Source organism: Chinchilla lanigera, unplaced genomic scaffold (assembly GCF_000276665.1).
Source record: "Chinchilla lanigera isolate Chin_1 unplaced genomic scaffold, ChiLan1.0 scaffold00021, whole genome shotgun sequence".
In the NCBI taxonomy this organism is placed as follows: domain Eukaryota; kingdom Metazoa; phylum Chordata; class Mammalia; order Rodentia; family Chinchillidae; genus Chinchilla; species Chinchilla lanigera.
In genome coordinates this window covers 28,229,571-28,252,240 of record NW_004955422.1, presented here as the reverse complement: position 1 = coordinate 28,252,240, position 22,670 = coordinate 28,229,571, and the positions used below count along the sequence as shown (strand labels likewise).

The window sequence follows — 22,670 nt, the reverse complement described above, 5'->3', positions numbered from 1 at the left end:
TGGGCATTGTGACCTCACAGAGTAGGTGGGCAGGGAGGCCACCCTGTCTTCAGCTGGCCCATCAGAGGACGCTATTGTGACTACCTCTCTATCTTTAAGATGGGGAAACTGAAGCCATAAAACAGGAAGAGCCATGCCAGGCTCTTGGGTGTTGAGCAGGGTTACCAGCTGAGTCTCCAGTAACTGGCCTGGGCTGTCCTTGCTCCCCAGATGACTTCCTGCCCCACTGCCTCCATTCACCCCTCTTAGGTTACACATAAATGTATTTCACAATACCAAGCCTTTCAGTGGTGGACATTTGTGTCACACAGAGCAACATTTTATGTGTTGTTTTAATAAAGCTGTACTCCTCCTCCTCCTCATCCCCTTCCTCATCCCCTTCCTCTTCCTCTTCTTCCTGTTCTTCTTCTTCTTCTCCTCCTCCTCTTCCTCCTCCTCCTCTTCCTCCTCCTCTTCCTCTTCTTCCTCTTCTTCCTCTTCCTCCTCCTCCTTCTTCTCCTCCTCCTCCTCCTTCTTCTTGTTACCCTAAAGAGGTTGGCACTATAAAATCAGCACGTTAAGTGACATGACAAAGAGGATCTGAAGGTAGCAAACAGAGTTAAGGTCACTACTCAGACGACCTTGATATGGGGAGACTATCCTCAATTATCCAGATGTGCCCAGTGTCATCAGAAGGATCCTTGTAAGCAGAGAAAAGAGAGGCAGAGAGATAGCACCTTGCTGGTGGACAGCCTGGGGACAGCCAGGAAATTGTTCCTTTCCTACAGACTCCAGCAAAGAATGTGGCCCTGTTGATACCTCCTGGATTTTAGCCCAGCAAGACCCACTTTGAACTTGTGACCTCTGGAGCTGGAAGATGATAAGTTTGTGTTTTAAGTCACTAAGTTGGTGGTCATTTGTTACAGTGGCAGTAGGAGGTAGGTACAGGGTTCCTGAGAAATCCAGTGAGGGGGAAACAAATCCTACTATCAGTTATGACAAGGGTTTTTCAACTGTGCATTCATTCATTTTTTCACTCAACAAACATGTATTAAGCATCTACTCTGCTCCAGGTACTGAATATGGGGTTGAGCAGAACCAACCCCCATCTTGGGGATGTAGGCAGAGTGGGTGCAGAACTCTTTGTGCATACCAGGTACTCAACAAACAGTACTCGACTTTGCTGGAGGGAGGTGGCTAAGCACTGGGGATGGGCTGATGGGAATCCTTCCTTTGTGTTACCTGGATGTCATCAAAATAACCTTTGTGTTGGAAGTGTTGGAGGAAATGTTCATGTCAAAGCAAACACTGAGAATGACTTTGGTCAATATTTGCAGGGGTTTTTTTTTTGTGTGTGTGCACTACTGGGGATTGAACCTGGGACCTTTGCACTGAGCTATATTCCCAGCCCTTTTTATTTTGAGATAAGATCTTGCTATGCTGCTAAGTTGCCCAGGCGGGGCTTGAACTCATGATCCTCTTGCTTCAACCTTCAAGAGTGCTGAATATCTGAGCTCCCATTCATTGAGTCCACTGTTTTTGCTTAGGCTGTGATGAGGGTCAAGAGGACCTAGATTTAGGCATCAGTGGGCTGGTGTGGAGTCAGTGGGAGCCACAGAGGGCTATGGAATAAAGGAATTTCTGAGGCCCTTTGGGCATCTTCACCTTATGAATCATGCTGAGGTAGAGAGCTTTCCGGCAATTGGGCCATCACCTTCTTTGCACATGCATACACACACACACACACACACACACACACACACACGCACACCACTCCCAGGGGACAGCTCACTGTACACACATGCACCTACTATGTGCACTCAGACACAGCAGACCAAGCCCACACAGACACACCTACACAAAACCTGTCACATGGCACTCATGCCGGCTTGTGTATATTGGCTTGTCACACTGAACACCAAGATGTCAGCGTCTTAGGTTGTGGTCCCCCTCTCCCCCACCTCAAACACACTCCTCCTCTGGTTCCAGTCATCACACATGAATGCACACGAGTACCTGTAACCATCCACACACAGCCTTCTCTCTCATGCACACACGTTCGTGCATATAAAAGGGCCTCCCCCGCATACCCAGTTCTTCAGGTCCTGCAAAGCCAGGGAGGATGCCGGAGTGTGTCAGTGGGAAAGGTGAAGCCCAGGCCACAGCTGTGGGATGTACATTTGTAGAGGGGCTGAGTGTTGAGCGGTGAGGACTGGGCCATCCACACTTGCTCATCCATACTTCCTTGGTCCCTTTCGTGTTAAGACTCAGTGTGTGACCAGGGTCAGGGCTCAGGCAGTGATGGGGAATGGGGCTCAGGTAGCCCTCTGCCTCTCTAAACGGGTCATGTTTCTGGGAGAGCTTGGTGACACTAGGTCTGAGGGGTTGCTGCCTCCATCCCCTGCCCCTGGGCCTGGCTGGGGTGATGTGGGGACGCTCCTGGGAAGAGCCCTCCTTCCTCCCTCCTGGCCCTTGAGGCTCAGCTGCCCCTCTAGGGTCCCACAGCAATTGGCAGCCAGGTCTGGTGACGTGGCAGCCCCATCGCGCCTAGGAAATGGCACACTTTGGCAAAGACCGTGTTTGCAGGGAAAACATTTGCCACCACGCAGACCTGCCGCTCCCCGATCTCTGCGAGGAGCCTCATAAGCAGCCTTCACCTGGTCTTGGGACCGAATAGGGCTGGCCTGGGGCTGAGCATTTGCCTGTCTCCAGATAGCGAGGTAGGCAGGGGCTAGGCTGGTGCCTCTCTGGGGTGGGTGCCTCCACTGTCCAAGCCTGGGCTCACAGGGACTTCAGGCAAGGGCTGCCCTGCTGGCCTCCATCCTTCACCCCTCTGGGCAGGGAACGAAATCCGTCTCCGAGTTCCCACCCCTCCTCTGGGAACGAAATCCCTCTCTGAGTTGGACAAAGCGCTGCATGCTTGGCTGGGCTGCCTTGGGAGGGCCTAGGGCACCCAGGGAGTGGCCCAGTCCCAGGGCATTCTTCACCTGGCCAAGACGAGGTGAGGACAGGAGCATCCTGGGTGCTGGGAGGCTGGATGTCATGCTAGTGGTCACACCGGGCCGACTGCTCGCATTAGGTGACACAGTGGGCTTGGGCCTCTTCTTGGGACCTCTCTCTCTTTGGAAGTCTTACCGTCCTTGTCTGACATGGCTGTGTCTTGCACCTGGCCTGGCTGCCGTGTGTCTTGCACAAGGCCATGCCTTCTCTGGGGCTTGGGGCCCATTTCTGCACCAGATCCCCTCGTGGCTCCCGAGGAAGTAGGCAGAGGAGGATGGTCATCCTAAGTGCAGAAATGTGAACAGGACTGTTTGGGCACCAGGAGCGGGGCTGAGATCACTGCTGGGGCTTGTGTGCTTCAGGCTAGAGTGGGCTTTGGGCAACCCAGGAGGGGACCGTTATTCTGACCAGACTCCCTACTGCATATCTCTGCCCCACCTGACGATCCCAGGGCAGTGGCCAGGCAGCCATGGCTGGGGTACATCATGGGCTGGGCCTATTGCTGGTGCTACTGTTGCCCGCAGTCCCTGCCTCCTCGCCAGGCACCGTGGTCCGAATCAACAGGGCGGCATTGAGCTATGGTAAGAGATGGGCTTCTGGCATGTGTATGAGAGCCGTGTGTATGTGTGTGTGTGTGTGTGTGTGTGTGTGTATGTGTGTTGGGGGAACTGGATTTCATCTGCCATGGTGTCCCTGGCTCTCAGACAGTGCCTAACACATTGCAGCTCGGCAGTTCTGAGGTGGATGTGCGAGCCGCAGTGTGTGCTCACATCTGTGCCCATGACCTCTGTCCTGTGGGCACAGCTGGCCATGTTTGCAAGTGTATGTCAACCTAAGAGTTGGTGCCTTGTGGAGATGTGCCCACAGTATGCATGGGTGTTGGGGAAGGTGTGTGCATGGGCTGCATGTGTGTCACAGGTGTGTCTGCATGTCACGTGTGTGTTATATCTTTGTACACATGGGCTACAGAAAGGTGTGTCAAGCCCAATGCTACAGGGAGTTAGGTCCCTGCTGGGCTCAGCGTGAGGGAGCCAGCCTCATTCTGGGCCCATGGGGGCAGGGTGTCTGTCCTATGGCTTTGCTGTTAGATTAGAGCCTGGTACGAAACTGCATCCTGAGCCTTTTTTTATTTTTTCAGTTTGAAATGAGGTATCACAAAGTTGCCAGTCTGCCCAGGCTGGGTTTGAACTTGCGATCCTCCTACCTCAGCCTTCCAGAGACTGAGATTACAGGCATGTTCCGCTATGGACAGAGTGCTAGATCCTTCTGAGTCCTGCCTTGGCCCCTGCAGAAGGCACATTGGGGAGGTGAGGGACAAAGGTGCCAAGGTCCAGGAAATGAGCACAGAAATCTTTCTTCACATCCAGTTGCCACCCAGGGAAGTTTTGAGGTTCCCATCAAAGCAGGGTCAGCCTGAGAAATCAGTGAGTGTTTTCTCTAAGACCTGATCAAATTTAGATCACAGTTTGAGGGACTCAAGCCAGACAGTAGAGGGACTTTCGACGGTCCAGGCCACAAAGCACTGAGTCGGCGGCTCCGGGAAGCAGCAGGGTCCCCTCCCACCCCTGGTGCACACACAGCTCTCCAGGATCTGCATCCGGGCAGATGGGCAGGCGATGAAAGCCGTCAGTGATCCGTGCCACAGGGTGATCCCACAAGCTGCACACTGGTGCCTGCAGGCAGGGACATGAGGCTCACCGCCCGCTGCCACCCTTTTGCTCTCTGCCTGTCCTGTGCAGGCCTCCTTTGTCCCTCGGAGTCCGCCCTGGTGCATCTGCCTGTGTTTGTTCTTGGCGGAAACCCGGTGGGTGGCCTCACTGCATACGCTGCCTCCAAGCCTGTGCTGGTGACCGTCCCTGCGTCCTCCACACCCCAGAGTTCAGGCCCTGAGCCAGGGGAGCACTGTGGATGGAGTCCAAGGCTTGGGTGTGAGTCACAGTCAGCTGGAGGTGGTCAGGTTGGAGGGCTCTGGGAACATGGAGGGCACCACCATTTTGCTGTCTGGGGACACCGAGGCCGAGAGAGGCTCGGTGATTTCCCATCATTGCACAGTGAGTCTGAGCTTCTTTACTCCTAAATTCTTGTTCCCTTCAGGGCCATAGCCTCTCATTTTAACTCAACTGGCCTTTATTAGCTCTTGAGTCCAGGGGTGCAGGTGAGGGCAGAAACGTGAAGATGCAGGGCCAGGCACCCGGGTCCCAAGCCAGCTCGCCCTGGCCAGCTGTCCTCACCCCCCTGCAAGCTGGGCGTAAAGACAGAAGGAAGAGCACTCAGAACATGCCTGGCTCACCAGCAGTGCCACGCACCACGCACCACGATTATACACGGACCCACAGTGATGGTGACAGCTCTCATCACTCACAGTCTTTGCAGTGGCTCTGAGTGACAGGTACCATTACAGTCATTGCAGATTTGCAGAAACTGAAGCACAGAGCAGCCACATAGGCAGTGAGTAGTAGAGCTGGGACTGGCACCCAGAACCTGAGGTACTCTAGAGGGCTCAGCCTCCGGGTGAGGCTGCTGTGCCCCTCACAAGGATGTCCCCTTGGCCATCAGGCTTGGGGAAGGCTTCTGAGCAGACAGGAGCAGTTTGGAGCCTGGAATGAGGGCAAAGGATTTTATTGTCTTTGAGGAACGGGGATGAACAAGACGGCACAGGCAGAGGGCTGATGTGAGCCATCCACTGTGCTGGTGCGGGGCTGGCATCCTCCCTGTGTGGGCTTGGGGGGAGCCCATCCCTCCCTGTATCTCAGTCCTCTCCTGGAAGTGTGCAGCGCCGAGGTGGGCGGTGTGTTCCTGCTGCTCCCGAGGCCAGCCTGACCTCACCGTGCCCTGGCCCTGCAGTGTCTGATGTTGGGAAAGTCCCTCTCCAGCATGCCCTGAAGATCATAGTTCCACCTTTTCTGGACTGGAGTGGTGAGATGCTTCAGCCCACCAGGTGAGTGCTCCCTCTGCAGAGAAGGTGCTCCTGCCACCAGGTGGAGTGTCCCTGCCAGCCGGGTGAGTGCTTTAGACCACCAGGAGAGGAGGTCTTGCAGGAATGTCCCTTCCAGGTAGATATCCCAGCAGGGCAGTGCTCCCAGCCCCTGGACACCAGGTCCAGGCCTTCAAATGAACACAGCCTCCTGTAGTGAGTCCTCCCCTCACAAGTTAGATGCTCCCACCGACCAGGTGAGTGGTTACAAGATTTAGGAAACAGGACCAAGTTGACACCATGGGGGCCTGGCACCTCTCAATTAGGGAATTTCTGCCTTCAGCGTCCAAGACTGTAGCCCCTGAGTCTACAGAACTCAAAAGACTGATGGCTGCTCTGGAAGCCAGATGCTGAGTTTAGACACAAGTCTGAGCCTAATTCCTCTCCCCTCTAATGCATAGAGACTCAGAGGCATAGGGGTATGGGGCATCTCAAACTCAGTCTCCTCCAGGGGCTGGGCTGATTGTCCCCATCCATGTGGGAACACAGACTCGCTACTGACAGATCGCTGGGTCCCCAAGAGAATCCACCCATCTCCCTCGTTCTCTCTTTGTCTCTCTCTCTCTCAATCATCTATCAATCTATCTTTCTATCTATACCTATCTATCTTCTATCTATATCTACCTATTATCTATCATCTATCTATCTATCTATCTATCTATCTATCTATCTATCTATGTATTATGATGGCAATAATTGAAAGACTTCATTTTAAGCCCCTGGAGCACCTGTAGGTGAACCGACACACTCAGGTCTCTGCAGCTTTTTCTGGCCTGGCCGCACCCTCACACCACATTGGGGGTGGCATTTGTAGACACTGAAGCACAGCCGGGATGATTATGCAGTCAGCAGGGTGGGCTGTGTGCCGGGGAGGGCTATGGATCTGTGTTACCCAAGGCTGCAGGTGTTGAGGGTGGGTTTGATGTAATCTTTAGACTTTATACCATTTTGTGGTGTCTGAATTTTCCCCTCAACTACTGTGCAAAGAAAAAAATGATTTTTACTTAGGAAAAAAGGAAGTCATAGTGTCACTGGGGAGAGGTTAGAGGGAATGGCCCGGACAGGCAGATTTGGAGGGAATGAGTTTCCTGTTCCTGGAAGGCCATGCGCCACAGGGTTGGCTAGAGTGCTCCAAGGAGGTTTTTGCCTTTGGTGGATCTTAAAGTCTCTCTTTCTCGCCTTCCCAGTTTCCCATGCTGCTGCCAGAAACTGCCGGAAACCCGCACAATCATCTCACCCACATCCTGCCTAAGGCTAGGGCCCCCTGGTGGTCCTCCTTTCCCACTGGCTGTCCCTGGCTCACATGCTCCCTATGGTGGAGAGCTCACCACCTCTCCCTCACCTCCTGGTTCCAGGGTCTGAGGCCCTGCTTTATCACATCAGCAGTGGCTAACCCAAAGCTGACTCCATGGCTTAGAGGGAAGAGTCCCTTGTCACCTTGATTCCTACTCTGCAGGATCCAGATTCTGGGTGTCCACGTGCCCCACCTCGACCTGAAATTCATTGCTGGTTTTGGGCTACATCTGATGGCAACAGCCAATTTCACCATCAAGGTCTTTAGGTGAGTGAGTCTCCTTGTGGCGTGGAAGGAACAGTTTCAGAGGTGCGGCAGGGGCAGAGTGAGGAAGGGGTCGGCATCTTCTCCTGGCTTCTCAGACCCAGCCTGGGAAACAGGTGAGATGTGAGAATCAAGACCCTAGGTCCTGCTCAGCAGCTGTGTGACTGGCAGAGGCCTGCACTTCTCCAGCTGTCAATGTCCACATCTTTGTGATAACACTTTGCAGTGAGGGGATTCATTGCTGAAACAGCACGTAGTAGGTGCTCAATAAACACAGCTATCAGAATGATTTCTATGCCCCAGGCAGCTGGTGATACCATGTTTAATTTTAAGTTCTGAGCTGGTTTTCTAAGGGACTTCTACCTGGCACTGTGATGCCCTGGGTGCTTGTGGCCAGGCCAGAGCTGGGTGCCTTCATGTGGCGACCTCCTGGGGAACTCAGCACAGCCCTGTGAAGCAGGTGCCACCAATCTTATGTCCACTGCACAGCATAGAAAATGGAACTCAGCATGGCGGTGCTGGCCAGGCTCTGGCAGTGAGGGTCACTGAGAGCCAGGGCCCACAGCCATCTGCAGCAACAAGTGGGGTGGGGGCCCTGGGTCTGCCCAGGTGGGGCTGTCAGGTGCTGGGTGGGGCCTCCTGTGTCAGATGGGGGGGCAGCCCCAGATTGTGGGGTCTTTCATCCACTGGGGTGGGTCTTGCTGGGTGGCACTGCTGGGCCTCAGGCTGTGTTCTCTGCCAGCGTCCCTGAACCTCTGGAGCTGATACTGCCCATGACACTGACAGCAGATGCCCGCGTGGCCCAGGGTCCCATCAGGACCCCTGTGGTCAGCATCTCTACCTGCTCCCCACTCTTCAGTCCCGCCAGTGTTCTTGATGGCAGTAACAGGTGGGTGTATAGAGGGGTGCTGGGGTCTTTGTGCCAAGTTCGGGGTGCTGTTTCTGAGCTGAGTCTCAGCAGGGGAGGGACTTGCCTGAGGGACAGCCTGTGTTCTGGCCAGTGACAATGCACTCTGGCCAGGAATATCCTCTCCGGGGAGGGTTCTGGTTCTGGGTGGGTCAGAGCAGCTAATAGGAGCCTTGGAGGCCACCCCTCCCAGCAGAGATGGGAAGTCTGGAGCCCAGGGAGGTGTAGGGACCAAGATCTCAGTGTCAGGTGATTGCTCACATCTGCGTGGAAGGCTAACAGCAGCCCCCACTTTCAGAGCACCTACTATGTGCTGGGCACCACTCAGGCCCTTTATGGGGATCATCCTTACCTAGACCACCAGTAGGTGTGAGTGTTCCCTTCATTTTACAGGAGAACAAACAGAAGAACAGAGCAGTGAAGTGTCTTTCCCAAGGTCACAGCCAGATTCAAGCCCAGGCAGCTTGACTAATTCCACTGCCTGTGATTGCTCCATATCGTGGCTATCACGTCTGCATCTTCCTAAATGTGAGCAGGCTCATTCCACGTGGCTGAGCATTTCAGAGTCTTAAAAAACAATGCAGTATTTGCTCAAAGCCTGGAGTTTGTCCCCATAGAAGAGTGCATTCTGCGGTGTCCTGGGATCATCAGGTGCAACCCACAGCCCCGACCATCCCCGTGGCAGGGGCTGCTTCCCACTTATTGAAGGGGAAACAGAAACCCTGAGTTGATACTGTAAAAACACAGATGCCTGCCTCCTGCCTCCCGGGGGGTTGGAGGAGCTTGGGTGCTGCTTGCATCAGCACTTAGCAAACAAGTGACACAGGTTCCTATGGGCCACCATTGAGAACTACCGACTTAGATCATCTCTTGTTTGGAGGGGAACTGAGGTCCACAGCTAGGTGGGTCACAGAGAACTGGAGCAGAAGCAGCCCTGGAACCCCACCTCCAGCCCGCCCTCGTGGGCTTGAGTGGTCATGACGAGATCGTGGCTGACTCTGGCTTTTGCAAGGTCCTCTGTCTCTCCTGAGCCTGGCTTTAGAAAGTTGTCACATTCTTGGCACTGCCAGACCGTGAGACAAATGACTGTCTTCTTTGAGACTCAGTTTCCATCTCTGCAGGTATGGGAATAGTTATTTCAGCACCATTGGGCACACAGTGGGACCCTGGGTGGGAGGTGCTAGGTTCCTGGCTGGGGACAGAGGCTCCTGCCCCGGCCTTGCAGCCTTGCTGAGAGACAGGCCACAGGACTGAGGGCCCTGCGTGCATCTTCTCCTTAGCACCTCCCCTATGCTGCTGGTTCTGGTGCAGAAGCATGTTAAAGCCATCCTGAGCAACAAGGTAAAGAGTTTCCGGTGGATGGCCCGGGAGGGGGTCATTGCTGACCTGGGAAGCAATGGGGAGCAAATGGTGGAGTTTCAGTCACGGGGAGGCGGGTCACTTGGAATGTGCTGTGTGTGTGCAGTGCTGAGCTCCAACCCAAGGGCTCATGTGTGCGAAGCATGTGCTCTACCACTGTACTACACACCTACCCTGGGACTTTATTTATTTTTTTAAACAGAAGGTTCTTAACGGGAGCTTCAGTCTCCCTGTGAGGACAGGGAAGGGCTGATGCCACAGTCCAGACAGGGCTGGAGGAACCCTATGGCCAAAGGGGAGGGCGGTTTGTCCTCTTGGGGCAGCCGCTGGGTTCCCTGCTAGAGGGTGGGGCCAGTGTTTTCAGGGCAGACAAGGCAGGAGTGGCAAGGGCACAGCAAGGGGCCAGATTTGGCTGGTTTGATCTTGACCCCCAACCCGCTGTGTGCTGAGGCTGCCTTTGGTCCAGCATCACCCGTGAGTGGGGAGCCGGGTCCCTCCACAGGCTGCGGGGGCAGGGTTGGACCCTACTATCCAAGAGGAGTTTAGATCACTGTCCTGAAGAGCATGTGCTGCTGAGATTATTGCAGATAATTTTAGTTCCTGTTGCTATCTGCGTGTGGCTGAGCTGGTGAGAGATACTGTCCCTTGGGCCAGGGCCCCAACACCCAAGGAGAGCTGGTCTTCCCTCCTTTCCTGCCCCATCCCTCCGCATCTCCCTGGAAGGGGCAGTAGCAGAGACAAAGTCAGCCCACCGTAAGCCACCCCACCCCCAAGGTGGGGGAACTGAGGCTGGAGAGGCGTGGGTGGCAGCTTGTCCTGGGAGCGCTGCAGGCTGTGCCTGGCCTTGCCCATTGCTGTAGCCTCTCCCTGTGCTCTCCCGCTGCCCTCACAGGCTCTCCAGGGAAAGACGCTGCAGGCAGGAGGGAAAGACTCTGTCCTTCCCCTCCTTGGCCTCGCCTGGCCCAGGCTCTGAGCGTTCCCCTTGCAGTCTCTTTTCTATACCCATCTTCTGTCATACTGGGCAGGGCTCAGGATGCCTTTCTGGCTCCTCTCTGTGCCTGGAGAGTTTCCATTCCCCTGCCTGGCACACGCAGCCTGGCTGACATGGCTCGCTGGTCACTATCTGCCACCTGGACCCCACCCTGGAAGCAGCTGGCCCTCTGCACCCTGCAGCAGCAGGGTTCCTGCCTCAGTTGCTCGGTCTGGCAGTAGCCAATGTGACAGCTTTTGCTCCATGCCTGCGGGCCTGCAGTGTCCTCACCAGTCTTTGGGCCCAGAGGAGGTGCTGGGAGAGGCCCTGTTGGTGGAGGAGGAAGTAAGGCACCCAGCTTGGAGTGCCAGCCTGGGGAGGCCTCTGCAGGAACTCTGGCTCCTGAAGCCTCTCCCATCCAGCTCTGAGGGCCCCTGAGCACAGCCTCCTCCGTCCTACACAGGTGTGCCTGCGCATCTCCAACCTGGTGCAGGGCCTCAATGTCCACCTGGGCACCTTGATTGGTAAGACTGGACCAGGAGGGTTGGGGAGGGCCGGGGTGCCACCAAGACCCTTCAGAAACCCCTTCTTTGGCAGGGCTGACCTCTGGGAGGTCAACCTTAGAATACCTATATTGTGGGCTCCCCAGACTGCACGTTTATTCATGGAATCTAGGAGCCTCCAAATTCCAGAACCAAGCCTTTGGTTCTGGAACCTGCATATTTTAGGTCAAATCATCCAAACCTAAAATCATATCAAGTCTTTAAATGATGAGTCTTGATACTGGAGAATCTTAGCACCATCGAACTGTAGAATCTGGAATCATTCACACTTTGGGAATTGAGGGATTTAAGAAGCCAGACTGTCATAGCTGGAAGGGCCTGTAGTCTTAACGGACCCTTGGCAGTCTTTCTGCTCCCTTTACCCCTGAGGGAGGCAAGGTGTGTGACAGCGTGTTTGTCCCTGGAGGTGTCCTGGCTCATGCTTAAGGCCTGGGGCTCATGCCTGGGATGTCATGTGAGTGTCTTGTATAGGAATGCTCCTTCTTTAATTGGGTGATTATATATTTATTTTGAGGCCATTTTAGAAAAGATACACAACCATCTAGTCTACCTGGGGATTTTGTGACTGTTAGTGCTGATTTCTGATTCCCCACAGTGATAAAACGTTTTCTTTTGCACTTAATTTGGGAAAGAGGAAGCAGATTTAGGCAAAAGTGTTAACTCAGTATAGAGGATGCAACACACTGAGTCTGAGCCATGCTTGCCCTGGAGCCAGGCAACGGGCTGGGCTCTTGGCAGTGTGACTCAGCTTCTGTCATTCAACTTTTCTGGGCCTGTTTCCTCCTTTGTAAAATGAGGATGCAATAGCACCTCCCTGCCAAGATGGCTGTGAGGATAAAACGGGACAGTTCCTTTCTGCACAGCTCTGGGCCCAGGAAGCAGCTGTGTGCATATAATTAGGTGCAGGGCTTTGGGTTGGGAGGAAGAAAGATGACAGATGTGGTTCTTCAAGCAGCTCCAGGAGGGGGCATGAACAACCCCTCTGGGAGCCAGGTCCAGGTTGTGCACAGACTGAAGGCAGTGGGCAGGAGAGGAGGGCCAGCAGACCCAGGTGGCAGTGTGTGACCACTGTGTGCTGCCTCAAGGTCCCTCCCTGCAGGACGTGTTTGGGGGAAGAATCTATCCGTGGGAATAAGCAGTACTGGGCTCTTGCTGCCTGTGTGTGCATGTATGTATGCATGCGTGTGCATGTGCTTGAGTGTGTGTGTGCATGCCTGGTTGGTAAAGTACCCATGAGAAATACCAGCTAACACTGTAGCATGACCAGCCCAATTTAACAGATGAAGAAATTGAGGACAACCTGCCCTGAGAACGTGGCTCTTAGCTAAGCTCAAAAACCACATGCTTAAGAAAAAAATAGGACGGAAAACACTGTAGCTTCACTCCCATGAGAGGAGGCGGGTGAAGAGCGGGAGAGGGAGAAATTCGCATCTGCTTAAGAATATATTTAACACAAAATACTGTTGAGATTCTGGGCTATGTTTTCCATTTTAAAAATACTTTCTAAGTGTTCATCCTGAATATGTATTACTATTTTTAAATTTAAAGTTTTTCATTTTTTAATCAGGGAGCAATTCACCCCTTCAGTGCATGGTTCTCTGAGTTTTGGCGAACAGAGTCCCATCACCCTCCCCCAAGACCCAGACCCTCCCCCAGACCCAAGCCCCTTCAGGCTGCCCGTCCTCCTGCCCCAACTGCTGACCTGTAGAAAGGGAATCATGCTATGTTGCCTTTATAATCGTAAAATTCTAAAATAGAGAAAATAAAATTAAATTCAGATGAGAAGATAGAAAAACACAAATCTGAGTGGAGTTAGATATGCTTATGTATTTGTAAATATGTACTTGTATATGTTATATACTTACCTATAAAAATTAAATATATTTATATATCTTGTATATAAATAAAATCAACTATATAAACTATATAAAATAGACACATAATAGATATTTAATAACAGGTATACAAATGCATGTGAAATATACACGTACATATATGCACAAGTATGCGCACACAACCTCGGTCACTGGGGCTGAGCTGGGCTCTCCCGGTGGATGCTGGGGCTGCATCTTGGCTGGCCATGCCTGCAACCATGTCCAGGGATGAGGTTCCCACAGAGGCTCAGCTCTGCAACCTCCCCAGGTGGGACCTTCCACGCCTCGAGTATTCTCAGCTCAGAGGCCACAGCTTTGAGGTCAGACTGACAGTGTTCACAATCCTGGACAAGACTGAGCCTCACACCAAACTCTGTGTATGTGTGCGTGTGTGCGTGTGTGTGTGTGTGTGTGTGTGTGTGCATATGTGCATGTGTGTGTGTGTGAAGGAGCTGCACTGAGTTCTGGTGATTGAATGAGATGGTCTAAGTCACGTGTCAGGACCTGAGCAGGATGAGCATCTTTCTTTTTCTGTTCTTCCATTTTGCCTCTGTCACGGGTGTTTCTGCATGGATTGAGCCTCCTTCCTTCTGATTTGGGGTCACAAGCCTTCCACTGATGGGGAAGGCAGGACACATACTTGTTAGAATTATGTTTGAACCAGGAGTCACCAGGCTGCACCCCGTGGCTGAATCTTGGATGTGTGCACTTTGTCATGTTGGCGAGCTCCCTCAGGGGCCCTGCCTACCTCTGGCTACTCTGGGTGGTCAGATAATTTAGCTTTGGGTAGACAAGGTGCCGGGGTACCACGAAGTATTCCATTTTTCTTCTCCATGCTGGTTTTATCAAGGCCTTAGCCCCGTGGGTCCTGAGTCCCAGATTCGCTACTCCATGATCAGCGAGCCTGTCATCACTGGTGACTACATTGCCTTGGATGTCAACGTAAGCACTTCCTTGTTAGCCCAGAGCTGGGTGCTGTGGGCCTCTGGGCCCATGGTGTCCCAGAAAATTCCTAAGGAGCAGAGAAGTTAAAGAGCTGCATTCCAAGGACAGTGTAGCACACAGGCAATGCCACAGGCTACTTGGCATGTGGCATTTTGGGGGGTGGGTGGCAAGTTCGGTCATGGGGCCACCCCTTCTTGAGATCTTGTCTCTCCCCATAGGCTGTCCTCTTCCTGCTGGGCCAGCCCATCGTCCTGCCCCTGGATGCTGCCTCCTTCGTGTTACCCTGGCCTGTGGGTGTCAAGGGTGCCATGGCGACTCTGGGCCTCTCCCAGCAACTGTTCGACTGTGTCCTGCTGCTGCTGCAGAAGGCTGGCGCCCTCAACCTGGACGTCACAGGGGAACTGGTGAGGCTGGGCCTGCTGCCCAGGATGTGTGGGACAGGAGCACCCTGAGGCCTAGCCCCAGGATACCCCATAGATGCCAAATCACGGCAGATGGAGCAGCTAGAGGGACCAAGTGGGGTCTGTGGGGTGGGATTCCTGGTGGTGAGGGGTGAGTGGTGGCCTGGCAGGGGGACGGCTGGCTGTAAACCTGATGTGGTGGGGGCTGATTTCAGAATTCCGAGGACAACCCACTGAACACCTCTGCACTGGGCCGGCTCATCCCTGAGGTTAGTGACACTGCTGGCCATTCCGGGTGTTGAGATACAGGACTGGGGTCTCCAGGCTGTGTATGTCGTATCCGTCCTGTGTGGGGTTTAGCATCTACGCTTAGATCTGCTCCCTGGGGTCTAGGACAGCCCCTCCCTCTGCACAGACCTCACACTTTCTCCACTCTGCCCCTGCCCAGCTTCCCTCTGTCTGCATGTCCTTTTTCCTTCTGTCCCTACCGCCTTCAAGACCCAGCTCAGGGAGATCCTCCTGGGGGGTGGGCGACCCTTGTCTGCTGCAGAGGCCTGGGCTGGACCCACCTTTGTGCCCAGTCACGTGCAGCACCGCGGTAGCTGGAAGCATTAAGGAGAGGCTGGATGCTCAGCCTGTGTGTCCCTGTGCAGTGGGCCCAGCAGAGCCTTCTCTCCCTCTCTGTCTCAACAGGTGGCCCGCCAATTTCCCAACCCCATGCCCCTGGTGCTCAAGGTGCAGCTGGGAGCCACACCTGCAGTCACGTTCCATCCCCACAATGCCACACTGCGGCTGCAGCCCTTTGTGGAAGTCCTGGCTGTGTCCTCTAACTCGGCTTTCCAGTCCCTCTTCTCCCTGGAGGTGGTGAGCGAGGGGAATTGGTGGGGCTGGCTGGGAGGGGTTGACCCTCTGAGAAGAGCTCATGTCCTCCCCCATGCGTTGGCCTCCCACACTGGTCTCCTTGTGTCTTGACATGGGCAGGACATTCCTGTCTCAGGACCTTTGCCAATGCTGAGCCCTTTGCCTAGGGCTCTTTTCCCTGATTCTTGGCATGGCTGGCTCCTTCTGTAGGGTTTAACATTTAAGTTTTCAGCTTAAATGGTATAGCCTTCCTCTGGGAAACCTTCCTGGACACTCCCTCCCCCAGGGTGAGAATGTCCTCCTCAACCCTTTCCATGCCACTTGCCTTCCCACACTCTGAAAGTGTTCTGCTGGTGGCTTTGGTTATTGCTTGCCTCCCCCACTGGCTGGTGGTGGGTTTGGAGGGCAGGGACCTTGTCTGTATTCTTTACACTGTGTTGAGCCTGACATCTAGCAGTTGTTCCCCAAATACCTGTGCCTGCGTGAGTGGCAGTGGGTGCCCCGTGACCCTGCACTTTCTGTGTGTCCAGGTGGTGAACCTGAGCCTACAGCTGTCGGTGTCCAAGGTGAAGCTCCGGGGTGCCACATCGGTGCTGGGGTAAGCCAGGATCTTGTCACCTCAGTTAGTCCTCTGTGCAGAGACCCCTCCCTGCCCCCAGGTCGCAGGGCACATCTGGCAGCTTGGTGTACGGCAGCATGAGGCCCCCACTACTCTTTCAGGGACATCCGGCTCGTGGTGGCTGCCTCCAACGTGGGCTTCGTCGATGTGAGTGGGGCTGAGTCTCCAGGGCCCCTGGGGGCTGGGCGCGTGTGGGCACGGTGCAGGGGTCCACACGTACCCCACAGCCAGACTTCCCAGTGCTGGGCGCAGTCAGCTGGCCTTTCCTTCTCGCTATCCTCTCGTCACAGCCCTCCTGTCCTCACACTGCTTGGCGGTTGGTGACTTGGCAGCCCAACCCCTCAGCCCGGGTTCACTGGTCAGTGGCACAAGTCAGACAGTGTGGGCTGGCCCTTCAGTCCCATCATGGAGTTAGGCCCCGGCCACTGTGTGTCCATTCGTAGGCTGGTCCGTTGGGCAATATGCCAAGCCCTTTACCTGTCAATCTTGGTCATCTGGTGTCAAGGGCTCTGCTAACCAGCCCACCTGTTGGTCACACTGTATGTCAGCCAATCAGGTTTGTCCAATCAGTCTTTGGGTACATGGTGTGTCAGCCAATCAGGACTCACCTCTCAGGCTCCCCCTGGGCATGCACTGTCCTCCGAGGCTGACTTGGGTTGCAGTGTAGCTTGGCTCCACTTAAACCCAAGAAGGGGATGAACTGCCTGCCCCCTCCACCTGGGCCTCTGCTGCCCGTGTGTCCATCTGACTGTCTATGTGTGCGCCTAACTGTTCATCTCTTTCACCTGCCTGCTGTCCTGGGTCTGTGGCCAAAGGTGGAGCAGGTACACGCACTTGTGGGCACCCTGTTCGAGAAGCCACTGCTGGATCACCTCAATGGTGAGTGTTGCTCCCCCAACCAGGCTCTCTGGCCCCTCCTGACCCCTGCCCTGCCCAGGATCTGAGGTTAAGAGGTGGCCTAGGGGCCCAGCTGGCCATATGGGTATTTGGCACACAGCTGTGTGATCCTCACTAAGCTCAATTCCCCCTGTAAGCCTCAGTTTTTCCTTCCATATAATGGGCACCATCACAATGGCACCTACCTTCTGGATTCCATAATGCCCATGAGGACTCAGCATAGGGCCAGCTCCAGGGGATGGTTTGGCACCACTCCCCACTGAACTTGACTTCTCTGTCCTCACCTGCAGCTCTCCTGGGGATGGGAATCGCTCTCCCCAGTGTGGTTAACCTTTACTTCACCAATCCTGAGGTCTTTGTGTATGAGGTAAGAGCCTTGGGGGGGGGCCATTGGCCATTCTCTGGCGAGGCCAGGGTCTCCTCTAGGGCACATGATGGTGTTTTGGGGTCAGCCAGGTCTGAGTGTGCGCCCTGCCCCTACCAAGACCACACCATGCATCTTAACTGTAATGAGATGGGAGATTCAGGACACTGAAAGACCCAGCAGGGCAGGATTTTTCCTTCCTCTGGTCCTCATGCAATATTGCACCAGGGGCTTTGGACCTTCCATTGTCCCACAGTTCTGTATGCTGGCATGATCCTGTGGTGTCTGGGGTGGATGAGAGAGGGCTCCTTCTGGCCTTGTAGACAATCTTTTGTGAGCTGCATGGGTGAAAGGAATTTTCTGAACCTTCTAAAATTATTGTCCCTATATTTGAACTTGTGGGTCCAGGGTGAAATTCAACCACAACCCAGCCCAGGCTGAGACCCTACAGTTTCTTTCTGTCTTACACAGGGAATAAAAAGAAATTCCCTCAGAAGGACTGTGCAGGACAGATGTCACATATCTTCCCTGGGAGGAGGACCTTGTTCCTTAAGGACTGTGGTCCCAAAGCCTCGGGTGACCCGCTCCCATAAGCAGGAGCCCTTAGCACACCAATCAGTGGGCTTGCCCTAAGACTCCCCTTTGTGGTTGATGCAAATCCAGCACAGGGTCGGAAGCCGCAGGTCCCTTGACCAGGGCTGTCTCACGGTGTTCTTTAGTGAGGGAAGTTTGCTTTGCCCGCAGCAGCAGCCACAGGTACTTGCGGCCTCTGAGTGCCTGCAGCATGGTCCGTGCAACTGAGGGCTGCACTTTCGTTTTGAATTTTAATTAATTTCTGTACCCACACATGGCTAATGGCCACCCCACTGTGCCAGGAAGTCCTAGACTCTGAGCTACCTGTGGGCAGGGACTGGGTCTAAGTCTAGCTTGTTCTTTGCTGAGATCCTGGCACCTGTCAGGGCCTAGTGTGTAGTTGAGGCTCAGTGACTATTCATCAAATGAATGAAGAATTGGCAACCCTGTAGAATGCTTCTGTGGGGCAGTGCAGAAAGTAGAGGGGGCGGGCAGCCAGGCTGTGCGGGGCACTTGGATGTGGTGAAGACACCCTATGGTTCTGGACTCCTGGTCCGATGACAGTGACGACACTGCCCACGCATGGAGCCGCTGCTGAGTGCCCTTCTCAAGGGCTCTCTGCATCCTCTCTGTAGCCTGTCGAGGTGCCTGCTGTTAAACCTCCCGCCACAGTGATGGAGCAGGAAATGGGCCTAGAGAGAATGCAGAATGAACTCAGAGCCAGGCCAGGGGGCAGCTGGGCTCCTCCTGTCCTCAGAGGCCCCTGACTTGGTTTACTGTTCTTTTCGCCCTTCAGGGATATGTCGTGATATCCAGTGGACTCTTCTACCAGCGCTGACGCAGGGCCACTGGGAGGGCTGCGGGGGAGCCAGCCTTGCTGCTCAGGAGCTTTCTGCCTTCAAACCACTGGGGAAACTGAGGCAAAGACACAGGCATCATGGCCAGCAAACCGGCGGGGCTGTCTGATCTTCACCGAGTACCAGATCCCTCTCCTGCAGCCCCTCCTCATCTCTTCTTCCTTATCTTCTTCTCCCCTCACTGCCCCTCTCCTCCACCCTCCACCCCTCCTAAGGGAACAGCTTGCTCCTCCAAGTTATCCAGACTTCTCTCCTCCTGCATTAAACATCCCTTGAGCTGCAAGTTCCAGCCAAGCCCAGCAAACTCTTTGTGTACCTGAGGCCAGTTCTCTTTGTGCATTCCCTATGTTCTCTTTGTCCCTGGGAGAGGGGGAAGATGAGCGCACATCTTCATTACCCACACCCATTGCCTCTACCACCTTTGTGCCCAGGGAGCTCATCTTTGAAAGATCATCCTGGAGAGCAGTGGGGATGAGCTGATGGTTGCGGGCACCGTGCTGTCCTTTAGGTGCAGCGCCCTCTGCCTGGTCCCATCTTGTAAGGCCCTTGTGAGTCAGGCAGCCAAGGTCTGGAGATCCATTCTGTAAATGCAGAAATTAAGGCCCAGTGAGGAGAGGAAGGTACTGAGTCCCAGGGCTGGAGGGCAGCTGGTCCCCGAGACTGTGATCTTCCTAGAGTCCAGACGTAAGATGTCCAGTTCCTCTTCTGTGCCCCAGAAACCCCACTTGGACTTGGTCCCCAAGTCATACATGTCAGGTGATGAGAAGCGGCTAGCCTATCCGGGCAACCTCTCCATCTGTGGTTTTCTCTGGTGATGAGCATGGTTTTCCTTCTGCTGCCTGGGCCTTTGTTCTCTGGCCTCACCACACATGTCTGGCTCCTGACCCCTGAGACCCAGTGGGTCACTCACAGCAATGTGGCCTAGGGAACAGCAAGGGATGTGACTATGGGCAAGCCAGAGATTGCGATTTTCTCCCCTGCAAAGCTAACTGCTCAGCCAGGGGTAGGCTTCCTTCCTGCCTAAATACGTGGGTCCATTTTCTTTTTGTGTTTCCTTGCAGGAGTAGAAAGTGCTTCAATTGCCACACAGTAAAGAAAATATTTGGTCCAGCATGGAACTAGCTGCTTTCTCTCTAAGTGTCACAGGTCCATTCCTAAAGTCTCTAATGTGACAAGCCCAGGGAGCTGGACTCAGCCTAGTGTGTTGATGATGGGAGATAGGTGTGTTGCTGAGAACGTGAAGGAGCTAAATATAAAATCCAGCCTCATAGCCAGGCATGGTGGCTTGCCACTCCAGGAGGCTGAGGCAGGAGGATTGAAAGTTCAAGCCCAGCCTGGGCAACACAGTGACTTAATGAGAACCTGTCTTGAAAAATAAAAATAAAAGTAAAATAAAAAGGGTTGGGGATGTAGCTCAGTGCAAGGGTCCTAAGGTCAATCCTCATTACTGAAAAAAAATTTACTCTCATGATCTTGCTCAGGAAAGTATGATTTTTATTTGGCTGCTTAATTAATTCCTTAATATTACCTTTACTTGAGCTTAATATAGGATCAGTCCTAAACTATGTAATCTGGTGTACAGGAGAGACAAAATATCTAAGGCACACCCAGCCCATAAAGGAAAGTTAATAAACAGAAAAATAGTATGAGCTCAATTTGTAGTATCCATCCAACCATCCAGCAGCCCAGCAATCTGTTTATCTGTCCATCTATGCATCCATCTATTCATGCAATCATCTGTCCTTCCTTTCTTCAAGCACATACCTGTCTAGGACATATTCTTCCACCCATTTGTCTATCATGTCATCCATCTATCTTTGCATCAAACCACTCATTGACATATATTTTATTTCACAGAGAAAAAACAATATCAAAATAACCACAACAAAGACAAAAACAAAACAATATAAGAACAGTAAAAACAATACAGGATCCCAAAACAAGATGATAGGAGTTAACAATGGTTGTTATATTACATATTGTTATCTTCAACAAAAGGGAAAGAAACTGCTCAAAAGGAAAGGATGACTGGGATGAGGGAAAAGAGAAAAAAAAGAAAGAAGGGAAAATATGTATGTATATACACACACAAGATAGCTAAGATAATTGTACTATTAATTTCTTTTACTTTCTTGAAAGGAGCAGTTGATATTTAATTGTTTGATCATTCTTACATGCCTATATTTGTTTATCTGAGTAACCAATCTGAAGATAACAACATATAATACAACAACCATTGTTAATTTCTTATCACCTTGTCTCATTGATTAATTAATCATTGATTTATTAATCCAACATTCCATCAAATTCTGTCATCCATCCACTCACTCATCTTCATTCATTAGTCCCATCCATCCATTTATCCCATCCATCCATCCATTCATCAAATCTATCCTTCAATTTATTGTATCCTTCTATCCACAAACTCATCTATCCCATCTGTCTATCCATCCATTCATCCTACCTGTTCACTCTTTCATCCCATTTATCCATCCATTCATTTGTCTTATTCATCTCATCCATCTGTTCATCTATCTGTTCATCTCACCCATCTATCCATTCATTAACTCATTTTATCCACCCTTCCATTCATCAATTTGTCCATCCATTCATCCGACCAATCTACCCATCCATCCATCCATCCATCCATCTGTCCATCTATCCATCATCCAACCCATTCTTTAATCCATCACAACTGTTCATCTGTCCATGCAACCATTCATTCCATCCATCCAACCATTCATCCATTTGTCTATGATCCATTCTATCCATGCATCCATTATCTATGCTCTCATCCCATACATTCTGTCCACCCATCCACCTAATTGATTTCTCTCACCACCCACCCATCCACTTTTCTCATCCATCCATCCATCCATCCTGTCATTCATTCATCCAACCACATATCAACTGACCTTTCCATCCATCCTTTCTTCTTTGCATTCATCCATCCATCCATCCATCCATCCATCCATCCATCCATCCATCCATCTATCCATCATCCATTCATCTATTCATCACATCCATTTATCCATCTATTCATCCATCCATCTATCCCATCCATTAATCCATCCATCCCACCCCTCCATGCACCCATCCACTCATCTCATTCATCCATCTATTTATCCACCCATTCCAATCATTTATCTGTCCACATATCCGCTCATTCCATCCATCCATCCATCCCATCTCACCTCATCCATCCATCCATCCATCCATTTCCCAGCCATCCACCCATTCATTTATCCATTTATTCCATCTATCTATCCATCCATCCATCCATCCATCCATCCATCCATTCATCTACCCATCCAAAAACTTACTTTTCTATCCATTCTTCCATCCATCCATCCATCCTTTCTTTCTTCCATACTTCCATCCATGCATAGATCCTTTCTCCCTTCCTTCTAACAGTCTTCTGTTCATCTATCATGCATGCATCCATCCATCCTCTCATCCATCCATCCATTCAGCCAGCCAGCCTTATCCAGTCATTTCCTCGCATACCATATATTCTTCCATCCATTTGTCCATCTGTCCAGTTATCTCCCCAGCTCATCATCACCCATCCATCCTTCTGTCCACCCACCTATTAATTCAGCTTCTTATCTAATCCTGCCATCCATCCTTCCATCCACCTATCCTTGTAGTCACACATACATAACACCCACTTGCCAGGTGTGATAAAAATATACTGTGAATGTTTAAATTTTTAAAATTATTACACTAAAAGACATATTTCCACTAATTCTCCTCAAAATAATTCTCTTCACTTTGAACACAATTAGCCCATGGTTTTTGCCACTTTCTGAAGCTGTTCTGGAAGTCCTCTTTTGTGAGTGTCTTTATGAAGTATGATTGAAAAAGATGGGTGAATGCAGCTGCCACGTACCAGCCAACCTTTCATGGAAGCTCAGGAAAACATTACAGTGCAGTGTGGGTGAACCTATGGCCCAGATGCCACAGCAG

At 52.3% G+C, this 22,670-nt stretch overlaps 1 protein-coding gene across 5 annotated transcripts; it reads left to right on the top strand.

Annotated features, from left to right (window-relative positions):
• The first annotated feature begins 613 nt into the window (after nt 1-613).
• On the top strand, nt 614-19,005 carry Bpifb2 (BPI fold containing family B, member 2). 5 transcript variants are annotated; one of them, XM_005384855.2, is made up of 18 exons: nt 614-682; nt 768-917; nt 2,589-2,699; nt 3,431-3,560; nt 5,824-5,917; nt 7,410-7,514; nt 8,254-8,400; nt 9,699-9,759; nt 11,211-11,271; nt 14,035-14,126; nt 14,348-14,533; nt 14,746-14,799; nt 15,224-15,394; nt 15,922-15,989; nt 16,112-16,157; nt 16,826-16,889; nt 17,198-17,274; nt 18,641-19,005. In XM_005384855.2, exons 4-18 carry the CDS (start codon nt 3,449-3,451, stop codon nt 18,680-18,682), a joined length of 1,380 nt encoding a protein of 459 aa, XP_005384912.1. In that variant the 5' UTR covers nt 614-682; nt 768-917; nt 2,589-2,699; nt 3,431-3,448; the 3' UTR covers nt 18,683-19,005. The 5 variants fall into 5 exon arrangements, with proteins under 5 accessions (XP_005384912.1, XP_013369325.1, XP_013369326.1 ...); XM_013513871.1 differs by lacking the exon at nt 614-682 and having other exon boundaries at nt 765-917; XM_013513872.1 differs by lacking the exon at nt 614-682 and having other exon boundaries at nt 880-917; nt 2,566-2,699.
• The last annotated feature ends 3,665 nt before the right edge of the window (nt 19,006-22,670 follow it).